The sequence below is a fragment of the Chanodichthys erythropterus genome, chromosome 12 (genome assembly GCF_024489055.1).
Source record: "Chanodichthys erythropterus isolate Z2021 chromosome 12, ASM2448905v1, whole genome shotgun sequence".
Taxonomy (NCBI): domain Eukaryota; kingdom Metazoa; phylum Chordata; class Actinopteri; order Cypriniformes; family Xenocyprididae; genus Chanodichthys; species Chanodichthys erythropterus.
This window is the reverse complement of record NC_090232.1, coordinates 41899390-41915984: the sequence shown is the minus strand read 5'-3', so window position 1 is coordinate 41915984 and position 16595 is coordinate 41899390. Positions and strand designations below refer to the sequence as shown.

The window sequence follows — 16595 nt, the reverse complement described above, 5'->3', positions numbered from 1 at the left end:
GTCGACAAATGTGCGCAAATTTCGCAATTAAAATGTAACCTAAAAATCATATTTTGCAGTACAATAACAAAGAATCAAATTAACTCCACATTGCCGCTGAAGAAACGCGCATGCGCGGTGAGAACTGGGCGAGGTTTGCCTCGTGACGTTTGTGTCGTAAACAAACAGAGACGTTTAAATCCTCAGCTGTCAGCGAGACGCCACTGTCGGTATGAATCTTTACTAATAACATATATATTTTTTTAAATATCATCTTAAATGTCACCTTTTCGCACTGCATACAGTTATATAACGTTAGATGTGATCGTTTCGTTGTTCTAGCCATTGTTTCTGTTAGCTTGATTCGCGTTGTTGCCGCTGTCCACTACGAACAGATACTGCGACACGCACAATAACGTTCGTATTGCTTAAATAATAAGGTTTGATTTGTAAATCAAAGGTTATGTCAAATAAATAACTGGGTTTGGGGAAACTGAAACTGTTGAGAGATGCAGAATGTCTGCAAAAGGAGCAAAAGCGCCATCTTCAGGCCAGAAGGAGACTCGCCCATGATCCCTGGTGGACAGGATCCACTTCAGCAGAACTTTGCAGAGACCCTGCCAACAGAGATGAGTGTGAGGATCTTCAACGAGCTGGACATCAGGAGTTTGTGCCGGGCCTCGCTCACCTGCAGACAGTGGAATGACATAATCGAGGGCAGCGATCACCTGTGGAGGAGCCACTGTCTTACGGTGCTGGCTGTTTGCCGGAGGGAGGTGAATGGGGACAGGCTTGATGGATGTTCGTGGAAGGTTTGTGTCGTCTGCTTCATTTTGTACCTATCTTTGCTGTTTGTTTATGTTTCTTCTTTCTTTTGTCCCAGGTTACTCTTGTGCGTAACTACAGGAAAGGCTGTGTAAAGAGGAGGTGGCTGAAGGGCCGGTACAGTAACATCCGCTCCGCCGATGATATCCCGCCCAACAGCATGTGTCCACTGGACGTGGAGACCTGGGGAGAGATACTAGAGGCGGAACTGGAGAGATAAAGCTAAGAGACTTTTGGGATCATGCCAACAGGCTGTCGACAACGGAGCATTTTGACTGAAACACTTACTTGCTGGATCATTTTATGGGATGTTTTTTAATCAGTGTTGCCAAACACATAGACTGAGGTGATTAGAAAGCATGATAATGTGGCTTTTCTAATGGAAAACTATTACTGAAATTTGCTTGAGACTGTATGGGAATCTGATGGAATTGTTTTATAGCTTGAACAGTTTCTTCACTCTTTTTATTGATCAACAAAATTGTGCACCTTTTGATTTTTTTTAAGTTTTCATTTCATAATCAGTGTTGCAAAAAAGCACAAAGACTGTGGCGGTCAGAATACATGATAATGTGGCTTTTGTAATGGAAAATTTTAGTTGCATTACTGAAATTAGCTTGAGACTGTATGGAAAATTAATGTTTTGGGAGCTTCTTTATTGATTTTTTATTTTTCAGAGTCACCACCAAAAGTGTTTTGCCTTAAATCATGAAACTATAATTTTATAAAAGCTAATATATTATTATTAAAAATCATGTGTCCCTGTGCTATACTTCTTTTCTCGTCCTTGGCCTTCTGCTGCTGTCTGTTTGCACACACTGATCAGGCATAACATTATGACCACCTTCCTAATATTGTGTTGGTCCCCCATTTGCTGCCAAAACAGCCCTGACCCGTCGAGGCATGGACTCCTCCAGACCCCTGAAGGTGTGCTGTGGTATCTGCACCAAGATGTTAGCAGCAGATCCTTTAAGTCCTGTAAGTTGCGAAGTGGAGCCTCCATGGATCTGACTTGTTTGTTCAGCACATCCCAAAGTTGCTCGATTGGATTGAGATCTGGGGAATTTGGAGGCCAATCAACACCTCAGTCTCGTTGTTGTGCTCCTCAAACCATTCCTGAACCGTTTTTGCTTTGTGGCAGAACGCTTTGTCCTGCTGAAAGAGGCCAGAGCCACCAGGAAATACCATTTCAGTGAAAGGCTGTACATGGTCTGCAACAATGCTTAGGTAGGTGGTACGTGTCAAAGTAACATCCACATGGATGGCAGGATCCAAGTTTTCCCAGCAGAACATTGCCCAAAGCATCACACTGCCTCTGCCGGCTTGCCTTCTTCCCATAATGCATCCTGGTGCCATGTGTTCCCCAGGTAAGTGACGCACAGGGCCATCCACGTGATGTAAAAGAAAATGTGATTCATCAGACCAGGCCACCTTCTTCCATTGCTCCGTGGTCCAGTTCTGATGCTCTCTGTTGGCTCTTTCGGCGGTGGACAGGGTCAGCATGGGCACCCTGACTGGTCTGCAGCTATTCAGCTCCATACGCAACAAACTGATGCACTGTGTATTCTGACACCTTTCTATCAGAACCAGCATGAACTTCTTGAGCAATTTGAGCTACAGTAGCTCGTCTGTTGGATCGAACCACACAGGCCAGCCTTCGCTCCCCACGTGCATCAATGAGCCTCGGCCGCCCATGACCCTGTCGCCGGTTCACCACTGTTCCTTACTTGGACCACTTTTGATAGATACTGACCGCTGCAGACCGGGAACACCCCACAAGAGCTGCAGTTTTGGAGATGCTCTGACCCAGTCGTCTAGCCATCACACTTTGGTCCTTGTCAAACTCACTCAAATCCTTACACTTGCCCATTTTTCCTGCTTCTAACATCAACTTTGAGGACTAAATGTTCACTTGCGGCCTCATATCACACACACTAACAGCTGCCATGATGAAGAGATGATCAGTGTTATTCACCTGTCAGTGCTCATAATGTTATGCCTGATCGGTTTATGTCTTTATAACCACATACTCATTTCAAATAATATAGAAATATTGTCATGCTATGAAATGGGAAGCTGTTTTATTTTCAAATGGAGATTTTGAAAGTAAATGAGTATGTTTAAAATAGTCTTATCAGACCAATTATGTCTTTAAGTGCTAATTTAAAGCAATCTCAAGCTAAATTAACTTGTTAATTTATGAAAGAGGAATCTGTGATATACAACTAATTATGAATGTTAAATGAGAATTGAACTTGAACTCATCTGATTACTTAAAGGGATAGTTCACCCAAAAATGAAAATTTGATGTTTATCTGCTCACCCCCAGTGCATCCAAGATGTAGGTGACTTTTTTTCTTCAGTCGAATGCAAATTATGATTTTTAACTGCAACCGCTGCCGTCTGTCAGTCAAATAATAGCAGTAGATGGGAACTTGAACAATAAGAGTCGAATACACTTCCATAGACAAATCCAAATTAAACCCTGCGGCTCGTGGCGACACATTAATGTCCTAAGACACGAAACGATCAGTTTGTGCGAGAAACCTAACATTATTTATATAATTTTTACCTCTAATAAACCACTATGTCCAACTTCGTTCAGCTTCCTGTTAGTGAGGTCAAAAAACGCGTTGTGATGACGGAAGTGATGTCTCGCCCATATACTTCAATGAGCGCGAGACATCACTTCCGTTGTCAGAGCGCGATCAGACCTCACTAGCCGGAAGCTGAACGAAGTTGGACATAGTGGTGTATTAGAAGTAAAAAAATTATATAAATACTGTTTGGTTTCTTGCACAAACCGATCGTTTCGTGTCTTAGGACATCAATGTGCCGTCACGAGCCGCAGGGTTTAATTTGGATTTGTCTATGGAAGTTTTTTCGACTTTTATTGTTCAAGTTCCCAATCACAGCTATTATTTGACTGACAGACGGCAGCGGTTGCAGTTAAAAATCATAATTTGCGTTCGACTGAAGAAAAAAAGTCACCTACATCTTGGATGCCCTGGGGGTAAGCAGATAAACATCAAATTTTCATTTTTGGGTGAACTATCCCTTTAAATTATGTCACTTTCCTCTTCATTATATAATTTAAAATGACAGAAATGTCATTAAAAATGAAACTAAAATAATTTAATTAAAAGGTTTATAGCAGTGTTTTTATTGCAAAATACAAAAAAATGCATACATATGCACATAAAATGCATATATTCCTCCAAAAACACCTTTTTTTTTAAAGTTTAAGTTAATTTTGTTAATTATATTCAGTATATGTTAATGTTTCAAGCTCACCAAACACATAATAGCAGATTTTTTTGTGTTTTTAGTGCATTTCATATTTAATGGTACAGCATTAATGTAGCAACACATGAATCTTCAGTTTCAGCACTTTGGACAGGGACTGTTTTAATCGCGGGAATAAGGGAGATGGACACTAACACAATGGGTTCAGGATCTAAATCTAATGCTTGATAAGCTATTTACGATATCTATGACTCCTAGAATACAAATATAGAAAATATCAAAACAATTGATAGGGTAGCGATGCCTATTTACCTGCGTTTGTTCACCCAGCGCGAGCATGAATAATAGGCACTGGTCTGGTGTATTATATACATATTTATAGATGTATGCTGCTGCATGAATGGGTGTGATGGCTTGTGTAGACGTCACAGCATCTCTCAACAGCTTCCTGGGAGCATCCGCCATCCCTTTAATGACGGGGAGCCCTGGAAATACACCGACCTCCGTTATCTCGCAACTATGGCCGACGTCCCAGCGCTGATAAACATCGCGATTTCATTGAAAATCCAACCTAATGACGGACCGGTGTTTTATAAAGTGGACGGGACGAGGTTCGGTCAGAGCAGGACAATCAAAATGCTAACAGGATCGAAATACAAAATCGAGGTGATCGTGAAACCGGGTAGCGCGGAGGCCACGTAAGTCGGTTTAATGTGAATACGCGACTGAATTAATCGTGTATAGCCTATATGCATTTGATATGTTGTTGCATATAAATAGCTCTTAGGATTCGATGTTTTGTCGTAATATTGTAACGATGTCGAAATATGCACCTGCGCCCCTGTAAGAAAAGAAATAGCCTAAAATATATGATATTATAAATAGACTGTGCATTAAAAGCGATTCTTTATTTGAGTAATACGATATTTATGGCTGTAAAACTGAACCATGGGGATGTGTTACGAGCCTTTAATGATTTATTAACAGAAGGAATTTCAGATGTGAGTAAAAAAAGAAGCTAAACAGGCAGATATAGCCTGACTCTTGTTTAAATGGGTTTTCAGCACAATGGGGATCGGCGGAAAGAAATTCCCGTTGGAGCAGCAGTCCAAAGATGATGAGCAGATCGTCTATAATGGCACCTATGATACTGAGGGTGTGCCACACACCAAGAGCGGGGACAGACAACCTGTGCAGGTCTCCATAGAGGTAACAAAAAGAGCTGAGATCATGTGGAATTGGTGGATGCTAAATTGCATACAGAGGATTAGGGATTTGAAGCTAAACTAAGCCTAAGTATTAGACTTCACACATAACTCGTACTGCACTGTTTTGGCTTGCTTGCATGATGCATCAAATCACTGAAGGCGTTTTGCATGCTGAAGAAAGATGGCATGTTACTTTACACATGCTGGTGCATGTAATGCAGGTGGTAAAACCGGCAAAAAATCTTGCATTGAAGGAGCTGCTCAAGCTGTATGGAGGTGGGCTGTTTGACCTTGGCCTGTGAAAAAGTGTCTATAACACAATAGCAACCGCATATAAACACCCTGGAAACCACATAGCAATGCCATAGAAACCACAGAGAACACCATAGCTGCTGCACAGCAGACATCCACAATCCTGACATTTGCATTTGCACACTTGGCAGAAGGTTTTATCCAAAGTGACTTTAATTGCATTCAAGCTGAAACTTTAGATTGCATATGGGAATCGAACCCATGCATACTCTAAAAATGCTGGGTAAAAAAACAACCCAAGTTGGGTTGAAAATGGACAAACCCAGCGATTGGTTTGCCCAACCTGCTGGGTAGTTTTATTTAACTCAACCATGGTTTAAAAATAAACCCAAAATAGGTTGGAAATGAACATTTATTAATATGTTTAATAAATGAACATTTATTCGTAAGTTTAATGAATAATAATTAAACAATAGGCTAAACATGTATTAAATTGCTTATTATTAAATGTTCAAATTTTGCCTCTAGTAATTATGTGTCAAATAGCTGGGTTAAAACAAATCACTTGCTGGAATTGTCCATTTTCAAACCAACTTGTTTTTAACCCAGCATTTTTTAGAGTGTGGGTTCGATTCTATGCATGAAATCTAAGTTTCAGCTTGAATGCAATGTAAGTCATTTTGGGTTAAAACAACCCAATCACTACGTCTGTCCATCTTCAACCCAAATTGGGTTGTTTTTAACCCAGCAATTTTTAGAGTGCACAATCTTTATGTTCATCATGCGCTACTGTTTGAGCTACAATGATTTTTTATAGGCAATCACCTCTTACTTGTTCTTCAGAAAATATAAACATTTAGCTTAGAATTGGTAGATATGTTAAATACTAGTTTCTAAAATTCTACAATCTAAAAAATGCTGAGTTAAAAACAACCCAAGTTCGGTTGAAAATGGACAAACCCAGCAATTGGGTTGTTTTAACCCAGCGGTAGGGTTAAATGTTTGCCCAACCTGCTGGGTAGTTTTATTTAACTCAACTAGTGTTTAAAAATGACTGTATTGCTTAATTAAAATAAACCCAAAGTATGTTGGACATGAACATTTATTAATGTTCAATGAATAATTATCAAACAATAAACATTTATTAAATTGCTTATTAATACATTTATATTCATAAACTATTAAACTATTAAATTTATATTAATAAAATATTAAAGCTTATTAATAAACATTCACCTTTTGTCTATTATTGTTGCCTCTAATTGCATCTGGTTTTTAATTTCCCAACTATTTTGGGTTCATTTTAAGCTAGCCATACAGCAATTTTTAAACAATAGTTGGTTTAAATAAAACTACCCAGCAGGTTGGGCAAACATTTAGCCCAACAGCTGGGTTAAAACAACCCAATCGCTGGGTTTGTCCATTTTCAACCCAACTTGGGTTGTTTTTAACCCAGCATTTTTTAGAGTGTAGGTCCTTTCATTTTGATATCAGAATGTTAAGATTTAATAAATCACCTTTTATTGTTTTCTACACTTTCTGCACACTACATTTGATGCTTAAGGATGCAAAACTTTAAAAAAACATTAATTGTATTATATTTAATCTAGGCGCCAATAGCCTCGTGGGCAGGGCGCCGACATATTTGCACAATCCTGGCTCGTGGATCTTTCCCGATCCCACCACCCCCCCTCCTATCTCCAAGTTATCTTCCTGTCAACTTATTGTCCATTCACAATAAAGGCAAAAATAGCACAAATAAATCATAATGGGAAAAAACATATCTAGTTAACAAGTAAGAGCATTTTGGTCATTTTGGATTGTATATGCAAGCATTCAAACGTCCACACAAAGTGTATGAAGAGAACTGAACTATAACAGCACACTAACCTTCCATCTTCCTGTTGTTGGCAGTTCAAAGATGCCGGCATGTTTGAGACAGTGTGGCAAGTGAAATACTACAACTACTACAAGAGAGAACACTGCCAGTTCGGCAACAGCTTCAACTGCATCGAGTATGAGGCCAAGCCCAACGAGACCCGCAGCCTCATGTGGATAAACAAAGAGGTCTTCCTGTAAAACACCAGCGGAGCGGCACGGAAGCACAACATGTCCTGTAACCATCATGGGGCCGCTGTGTGTGGGACAGATGACTCCAAGCTCCTCAGTGAACTAAGATGTGAAAATGAAAGGCTGATCCATCAGGGTATCTGTTCACCAGTCAAGCAAAGCACCTATTTGTTCTACCACTGGTCATGCATGATTCCCACTTTCAGTTGTCTTTCAGTCTGAACAGAATTTCCTCATTTATGTCTCTGAGCTGGTGAAACTCTGAAAAAGATGAAGCTTTATGAAAGGAATGGGAAAGGATTTTCAGCTCTCTCTTGGTCATTTGCACATCACATATCTGCTCTATTATGGTTACAAATACACTGAGAACATCTTTCCACGAGACTCGGATGAGAAGGCCTGTATTTAACCCAGTCGTTTGCTGTAAAAGAGACGGGCAGTGCTCCACAATGCTTGCTCAAAAAGGTGCTGTATGAACTTACACAGGCTATGATACTCTATATTAGTGTGTATAATGTAATATTATCAAAGTAAAGACCAGTCAGTTAATATCGTGGTCTTTTGAGACCAGCGTAAAACAATTATTTATTTGTGACAGGCGTGCCTGTTTCTGTATGGTATGAATGGATGTTTAATTAGTTCCCATTCTGTGTTATGCTGTTGTTTACTGCTTAATCTGTTATTTATGTTGCCTATTTCTTCACAGAAGCATTAGTTCACTGGTGAGAGTTAGAAGTGAATCAGAAATGAAGTTAGTGCTTTATTTATTTTGACTTAATTCTATTCCTATTTTCACTCATATTTGTTTGCTTGTGGGGTGCTTATGTGTTTCGCTGAATGTCAGTCTTGATTTTGATCAGTCTTCTGTGATTTTGAGCCAAACTTTTGACTTTTTTGTAAGAATATAAACAATCCTGTTGCTTGAAGTTCTGTGCTGTTTTAATAAATACATTACAGTTTAAGACAAAAAGACCAAGAATGAGGATAACCTCACAAATATGCAATAAATTGAAAATAACATGCTGGTTGTTTTTATCTATGTATATTGATATACTTTAGTAACCTTAGAGCTGAAAGACATTATAGATTATTTTATAATTCCCATCATATTAAGTTATTTTCGTCAACAAGCAGCTGCTGCAGATTAAATACAGTATATGGAGTGTTATTTAAAAAAATATACATGTTTATAGACACACCTGGGACACTTTAAGATGCAAATACCTGCATAATGGCCACCAAATGTTTGTTAAAGGGTTAGTTCACCCAAAAATTTGTCATTTATTACTCACCCTCATGTCGTTCCACACCTGTAAGACCTTTGTTGATCTTCGGAACACAAATTAAGATATTTTTGATGAAATCAGGTGGCTCATTGAGGCCTGCATAGCCAGCAATAACACTCCCTTTTTCAATGCCCAACAACATATTTAAAACAGTTCATGTGATTATACAGTGGTTCAACCTTAATATTATAAAGCGACGAGAATATTTTTTGTGCGCAAAAATAACAAAATACTGACTTTATTCAACAATATCTAGTGATGGGCAATTTCAAAACACTGCTTCATGAAGCTTTACGAATCGTTTGTCTCGAATCAGTGGTTCGGAGCACCAAAATCACATGATTTCGGTAAACAAAGGCTTTGTTACATCATAAGTGTTTTGAAACTTCAATAGTTTGATACGCGATCTGAACCACTGATATAATTTTCATTTTTTGGTGAACTAACCCTTTTAAATCTTTTTAAATACAAAAGCAGGCCTCAAAATAAATGTCCTTCATGACATATATGAAATGTGCCACAACAAAAACAAATAATAATTTAAAAGTACGTAAAATGTAAACGTAATTTTACAAAAGAAGAGAAAATGCATTTATGTGTTACATTTAGACCTAACACCATAAAAAAAAAACTATTTTATAGTACTTTTAATTTTATAATCACGCAATACTGAAATCCATTTCAAATTATATTTAAAAATGAGCTTTGTTAATTAATAACAGCATAAAGTAAATATCCATCTTCAGGTTTCTCTTTCTGAGCTGCAAAATCATTTAATCAACGTTAATGATGCAAATGACGCTCAGTGAGAGAAAATAAGGCGGAAGTACCCGGATGTGCTGCTCTAATGCACCTCCCCCCTCCACACCGTTCAGTGTCGCTCCCTCCCTCTTTCTCTCTCCACCACCAACTCAACCCACTGCCTCTTCCCCCTCCGCTGCGGACCTACCGAAGCCACTGCAGTGAATCCGTCGACTGAAACACCGAGAACAAAATCCGAGCGACGCGCCACTGCGACTTCCTCGCTCCGAAAAATAACCGTCACCGACAGCGACAGCTCAGTTCCTGCACACGGCGAAGACAAGCCCGGCGACAGAATGGTAAGGATCCCTAACAGCTCTCGCTAAACCGCTGCAAATATACCCGAGATAGCAGATACTTCCTATACTGTTGCGCTTCGGGTCCATCGCGCGTTTAACGCGCTTTTCTGGTGCCGTGACGGACTGGAAATGCGCTCGCGGTGTCGTGATCAAAGCCGTTGTTGATAAAACCGAGCCATGGCTGTCAGTGTGGCCCACGTTCAGGCTCCGTGCGCTGTGAACGGAGAAACAAAACACGTCGCTGTCTTATAGATTCAGTGTAAATGCTGTATTTAACCCGATCACTGATCAAATGTAATGGCGCGGCAGGGAAAGAGAAACACTGTATGGCTGCTAGTAGCTGCTGCTCAATCGATACGGCTGTCAAACTGATCGAGAGCTGGTTTGCGTGTAAAATAGATCCGTTGACAACTTGAATCGACTGGTTGATTCTCCAGAAAAGATCGACTTTGCTGGGCAATTAATTATTAGAAGGGGATTCCTATATTTGGGAAACTTTTCTACCTCTGGCATGATTTTAAATACATGCTTTTGTCATTTTTAAAGTATAAATTGTGCTTATTTTTGAGGGTGTTGAAGGAATATTTCACCCAAAAATGAAAACTCGCCCTCACACCTGTATGAATTTCTTTCATCTGCTGAAAACAAAAGAGGATATTTTTACTATGGAAGTCAATGGTGGCTGTTTTGTTCATTTTCTTTTTCTTTTTTTGGCTGAACTTTCTCTTTAAATTCGCTAGAATTGGACTGTTTGGGCTTGTCTGCACACCCAGACTTTTCAACTTACTCTGTATAATAGTTTTATAAAAAGTCCTAAAATTAGGGAAGTTCTGCGTTGCACTTTTTCATAAGAGCGTAAAACATTTTCACGTCTGATAGTAACGTGTGCATTTCTATTGTTGTTATTATAATAATAATAATAATAATAATAATAACAAAACAATCACTGCTGTCATTACTGCAACACCATGCATTTTAGATTACAACCGTGTTTCTTCAAAAACTTAAAGGTGCAATATGTAAGACTTTTGCAGTAAAATATCCACTTGGCCATTGTTATATGTTTTGTTCACTTTAGTACTTACAATATCCCAAATGTTTGCAACTATTTGTAATTCGTGAGAAAATTGCAATTTTAACCAAGGCTCCGGGACGTGTGAGGAGTCGCCTGTTAATTGCGTCATACCCGCGTTACCCTCGGTTTCCGGTTTTATTTTGTAGAAACCATGGAAACACCAAAGACGCTTTAATATATTACATGTTTTAATAGACAAGAGAACAACTGTTTTGATATATTTATAGACAGAAAACGAATTATTGTTATATAGCTCAACACATTTATTAAATCTAATTTTCTTGATTTTTTGTGAGTACCATTCTTTACCATGCCTCAGAGTAAAACGCTATTTTGTCAAGTAGCTAACATAGCATAATCAGATGCAGCTTTATTTTTAGTAACAGTAATACAACATTTTCTCCATCATACAATACGTTTTAAAATTAATTGCATGCCATTTATCAACACAAGCCATCCAGCATTTAATATAATAATCTAAAATCGATCTATCTTCTGCTGCTCGTGAGGCGTGTGTTTTGCATCGCTCCAGTGGCCTCGTCCAGCTCCACAACACTCGGTCCTGCTCTGCTTCATACTACAGTGACGTTAATAATCGCATCCATGAACATGATTTCTTCTCGAGTCCTATCCCGATTGTTTCCACCTGCTGTGATTTGAAGACGACATGTCCCAAGATTCCGCGCTCAAACTTGGTGTCATTAAGCTACGCCTTTGTTTTGAATAGGCCTCTAGCGGACAGAAAATATTGCACCTTTAATATTTGGTTATTATAGAAATTGTGAAGTGACAGGAATGTTTTTAGATTTTTACATCATGGTCCGAGAGTGGATTTGGACAAACGGATGGCGTTTATTAGAAACATTGTTGATGAATCACGTTGACGTGGCCCCATTGTAATATTTAGTGTTGTGTATGCTATTATGATGGTTAATGAGTTGATTGAGATACGACTTCCTCTCATGTCAAATTTTTGTTGATACAGTTCAGTCCATATCTAGCAAAATATGGTAAGCTGAAGAAAAGAGCAACCTACAGGGTTCCCTCTGTTATGCAAAACATTGACATATCCTTCTGATCCTTAAAGTCATATTAGTATTAGCCATATTACCAAATGATAGATGAAATTGTGCCAAAATAGGGTTTTGATTGGATCTACTGCCATTGAGGTAAACAAAAGATATGGGAAGTTGATATTTATTATTCTACGCTAACTATAAATGATCTATAAATGATCTTAAACCCATTTTTGAGTCTTGTTATCTAGTAAACATTTATTTCTGGTCAAATAGTGGAAATTTATTTGTCAGAAGGTATGGGAACCCTGAACATGTTGTTTGTGTACCAATTTGTGTGCAATAGGCAATGAATTTAGCCTCAATTCACACCGAATTGCTGTCATGAGCAGGGTGGCCAATACAATGCATATGTATGTATAGTTAATGAAGAGAGACAATGTAAAAGTTTGAAAATGTCCCTAGCTGGAATGAGCACTTGCCACTTGTTTTAATCAGATGCTGCTGTCGGCCAATGAGAGAATCTCAGTCTGCGTATCTGTGTATCAATGCAAATGACCCTAAAAGAAGACACTCAATGCACAAAAGTATGCATACTTGGGATGCATAGCGTAGCATTACATGTTCCAAGGAATTGCTTCATAGACCCAGAATTGGCCTAGTCCCAGACACTACCAACACCAAATTCATTTAATTTTTATCCTGTGTCTAAGTACTCTAGGCCCAAACATCTCTTCTGTATTACCTTAAGATCCGGCCCAGACAAAATTGGATCTTTTTCACATTTCAGTGTTTATTTGGGTGGAAAATGAGTTGAATAGATTTTGGCATGATAAAATGTGTTACCTGTATAAAAATCTATCTAAGAGTAAATCACATTGGCTAACTTCATGCTAAAGTTTTTATATTTTGAAATAATGGCCAATTAACAGTAGCTTGTAGTATGTTAGCTAAATTTGGATTGTAGTTGTTGTTGCTGTCTCTTTAGGATGAATCCCAATCGGTGATCACGTAGCATTGATTCATCATTTTAAAGTCGTAATGAAACGACAGATCTTTACTTCCGTATTGTGACGTACATCTGAGTGTAGCGGATCATTGAAAACAAATGTAAGGTGGGACTTGGTTCTATGCAGTGATTGTTGATTGGATGTTTAGATGCAGGCCCTGTCCCAAATGGCACACTTCATGTGCACTTGCGGTCTCTTGGACTTACATTGGCCGCCACGTGCCCGTTAAGTCCACAAGACCGTAGGGTGTCCCAATTGTCATTTTAGGTTTCGGGAGGGTGCTTGCCAGCACCCCTTTTGCGGCTAAAATTCGCCGACTTTTGCCGAGAACGTAAACCCGCGAGCTCTGAAGCAGACTTCTACCCGACAATCAAAGTGCCATTACTTCACGAAAGTGTGTAGGATTGGAGGAATATCGCAAGGGCTTAGGGTTCCATTTGGGACAGGGCCGCAGATGAACATGTGCTTGTTTTAAGGTTTAAAGGATTAGTTCAATTCATGTTTTTGAGGAAAACATTCCAGGATTTTTCCTTTTATATAGTGGACTTCAACAGCTACCAACGGGTTGAAGGTCCAAACTGCAGTTTCAGTGCAGCTTCAAAATATTCAAATACATTGCGGATCAGCGGGCTAGTGCAAGATGAGCATTTGTGGTTAAAAAGTATATATATTTTTATTTTATTTTTTAGAAAATGACTGATTGTTTCACTAGATAAGACCCTTATTCCTCTTCTGGGATCGTGTAGAGCCCTTTGAAGCTGTACTGAAACTGCAATTTGGACCTTCAACACGTTGAACCCCACTGAAGTCCACTATATGGAGAAAAATCCTGGAATGGATTTTTCCAAAAGACTTGTGGGGTGAGTAAATTATTAGGAAATTTTAAATTCTGAAGTGAACTAATCCTTTAAGTGCACTAAATAATTGAAGAAGTCCTGCTTACGTCACCAGAGAGAAGTCTTGTGTTTTCACCAGAAGATCCAGTTGACATTTTGATTAAACATTACGAGGTCAAAACATTTGTAAAAAAAGAAACATGCACAGATGTCTTATTGTTCACAATAAGATGTATAACATGCATTTAGAAAATAGGTGGCTGACTTTAAAATTACAGGCATGATTTGCATATTTATATAATTACTTTTCATCTGCCCTTTCCCTTTAAAAATTCCCAATAAATGCTTCGAGCAGTTATTAAAGTATTTCTTCTAAAATAAAGCACAAATCACAAGGGTTTCCCTTTTGGTCATGAAAGTAAAGATATCTGTACAGATGCCGGTTGGCTCGGATGATCTTGATGTGTTCCCAATAGATGCGTCTACTGAAGGAACTTCCTAAACTGGACATTTGAAATGATTGGGAATGCAGTGATGTCATTAAGGTTAGAATGTAGCCCAACTGAAGTTTTGTTACATTTTATCCGAGAATTCATTCCCTGTATGAAAGTTTCCACCAGCGTTTGCTTTGCTTTGAGGTGTCTTTCCTTGCCTGGTGACTTGCTCACGTTTGAGACCATATAACCAGATGAAGTAATCCTAAACCCTCAATCCACTTTAAGTTAATTTGCTGTCGCTCTACCACTAAAGTCAAAATAGCACAGGGCGCTCAACCTTAGCTAACCTACTAGCTGTGGCAAAACACTGTCTGTCTGTAGTACACGTGAGCATACTGACTAATTTTAGAGTGAGAGACGTACTGAAACAGCTCTATTTGAATACAGTAAACTAGAGAAGTCACTGTGTTTGACCGCATGGTGACTGATGTGACCTGTCCCACACGGCTTTAATCTACTTTCACACCATATGTGCAAACACACACACACACACAACACCCAAAATACACCTCATCTACTACATGTTTTATCAGCACCATAATGTGCTTGAATTTTATATAAGAACCAAAATGGTAACACTTCTCCTTTTTACTGTTTTCATTCATTTTCTCTTATCTTATTCCCATGAAATGGCTGTATCACATAGCCGCACAGGAACTTGACTTTGTAAGCTTTGAAACTGTGTGATACACATTTAATGGGGAGCTCTAGATATTCTGGAAGTTGCTGTAGAACCTTCTAGGCACAGTGATGCCCCAGTTTATCTGTCCTGCTCTCTATATTGGGTTGTGGTAGCTTTGGTTTCTTCCTGCAAGTCATAACAGGCCTTAAGCACACAGCTCCTGAAGGCACCAGCCCACTCGATGACTTGAAACAACTTGATTTTTGTCTGGGATGTCACACCTACTGACTGATTTTTTGCTGAAATCCTGCCCTCTGGCTGTATCATCCATAGTTCATTTTAAAATGAATCTGTATCATTTATCCCAATGTCATTTTATTTTTCTTCCCTGAAACCCAAAATGAGATGTTAAGCAGAATGTCCAAAAGAAGTCTCTTCTGTTCACCAAGGCTGCATTTATTTGATCTAAAATACAGCAAAACTTTAACATTCTGAAACATAATTGCAATTTAAAAATTTAAACTTTTAATTTATTCTTGATTTGGTGCTCAAGAAACATTTCTTATTATTATCAAAGTACAGCTTAATAATTTTGTGGAAATCGTGATACGTTTTTTTTTTTTTTTAAGGATTCTTTGAATAGGAAGTTCAAAAGAACAACATTATATCTGTCTATTATATATAGCTATTATTTATTCTAGCTTTGCATGTAGGGATAAAAGCACTGCTGTCACCTTTTATCCTTTCTTCCTCTCTTTCTCTACTAACGTCTCTCTATCCTGCTCTATCATGGCATGTTTTCTTCTCTCTCTGTCTCCTGCTATATCTGCGTGTCCCGGTGTACTGAAACTGGATGGTGATGGGGTGGCCTGATTTCTTGCCTGGCTTATTGCAATGTGTAATTCCACTGTAATATATAACAAGGAATAAGGAATGCATGGGTGGTATGACTGTATAATGTGTCAGTCGGTAGAGATTGTGCAATACCATTTATTATTGTGGTTGATACGTTTGCATGGTTACAAGTGGCCTTTTATTGCAGAGTAATGAAAAAGGTGAAATAAAGTGAAATTTTTAATACCCAAATAAATAGGAATCAGATCATTAAAATTTAAAATTTCGATTCGGCTTATCGATTCCTGTGCGTGCATTTTCATGTGGTTTTAAACTATTCAAGCACAAGAAGATGCGAAAGAGAACTCGATTCAGCACAAAAAGCCACCTTTCATATAGTGCACAAATATTGAATTGAGTTCTCTTTTCACGTCTTTGGCTTGAACGGACAAAAATTATATAATTAAAGCTGCAAGCAGCATTGAAAGGGCCCTCGCAACCGGGCTAACCGCCACCTGTTGGCCTCAGGAAAACAGTGAAAAGTGGGCGACTTGCATGTAAGCGAGTAAATAAAGGAGAACTATAGCAAAATCATGTAAAAGTGCCACACTTCCTGCTGCCAACAGGTGGCGCTATAGCTAACTGAATATTGTCATATAGATGTCTTTAGGCCAGGACTTTTATCACTCATGTGAAGTTTGGGGCAGATCAGACATAGTATGCCTGAGTTACAACAGCT

At 38.7% G+C, this 16595-nt stretch overlaps 3 protein-coding genes across 3 annotated transcripts in view; all 3 read left to right on the top strand.

Moving 5' to 3' along the window:
- The first annotated feature begins 144 nt into the window (after nt 1-144).
- LOC137032743 (F-box only protein 48) lies at nt 145-1565 on the top strand. Its single transcript, XM_067404672.1, is given in 3 exon segments — nt 145-544; nt 547-791; nt 863-1565. Coding segments are annotated over 3 exon segments (456 nt in total). The 5' UTR covers nt 145-495; the 3' UTR covers nt 1025-1565.
- A 3004-nt stretch (nt 1566-4569) lies between these two features.
- cnrip1a (cannabinoid receptor interacting protein 1a) lies at nt 4570-7589 on the top strand. The gene is made up of 3 exons (XM_067405079.1): nt 4570-4748; nt 5115-5259; nt 7425-7589. Exons 1-3 carry the CDS (start codon nt 4570-4572, stop codon nt 7587-7589), a joined length of 489 nt encoding a protein of 162 aa, XP_067261180.1.
- Nucleotides 7590-9759: 2170 nt separating this feature from the next.
- The window catches only part of ppp3r1b (protein phosphatase 3 (formerly 2B), regulatory s1ubunit B, alpha isoform, b), a 24789-nt gene continuing 17953 nt past the window's right edge, over nt 9760-16595 (top strand). The window contains exon 1 of the mRNA XM_067403150.1: nt 9760-9966. Within this exon, the coding sequence (XP_067259251.1) occupies nt 9964-9966 (3 nt within the window). The 5' untranslated portion in view covers nt 9760-9963. The remainder of the gene's footprint in view (nt 9967-16595) is intronic.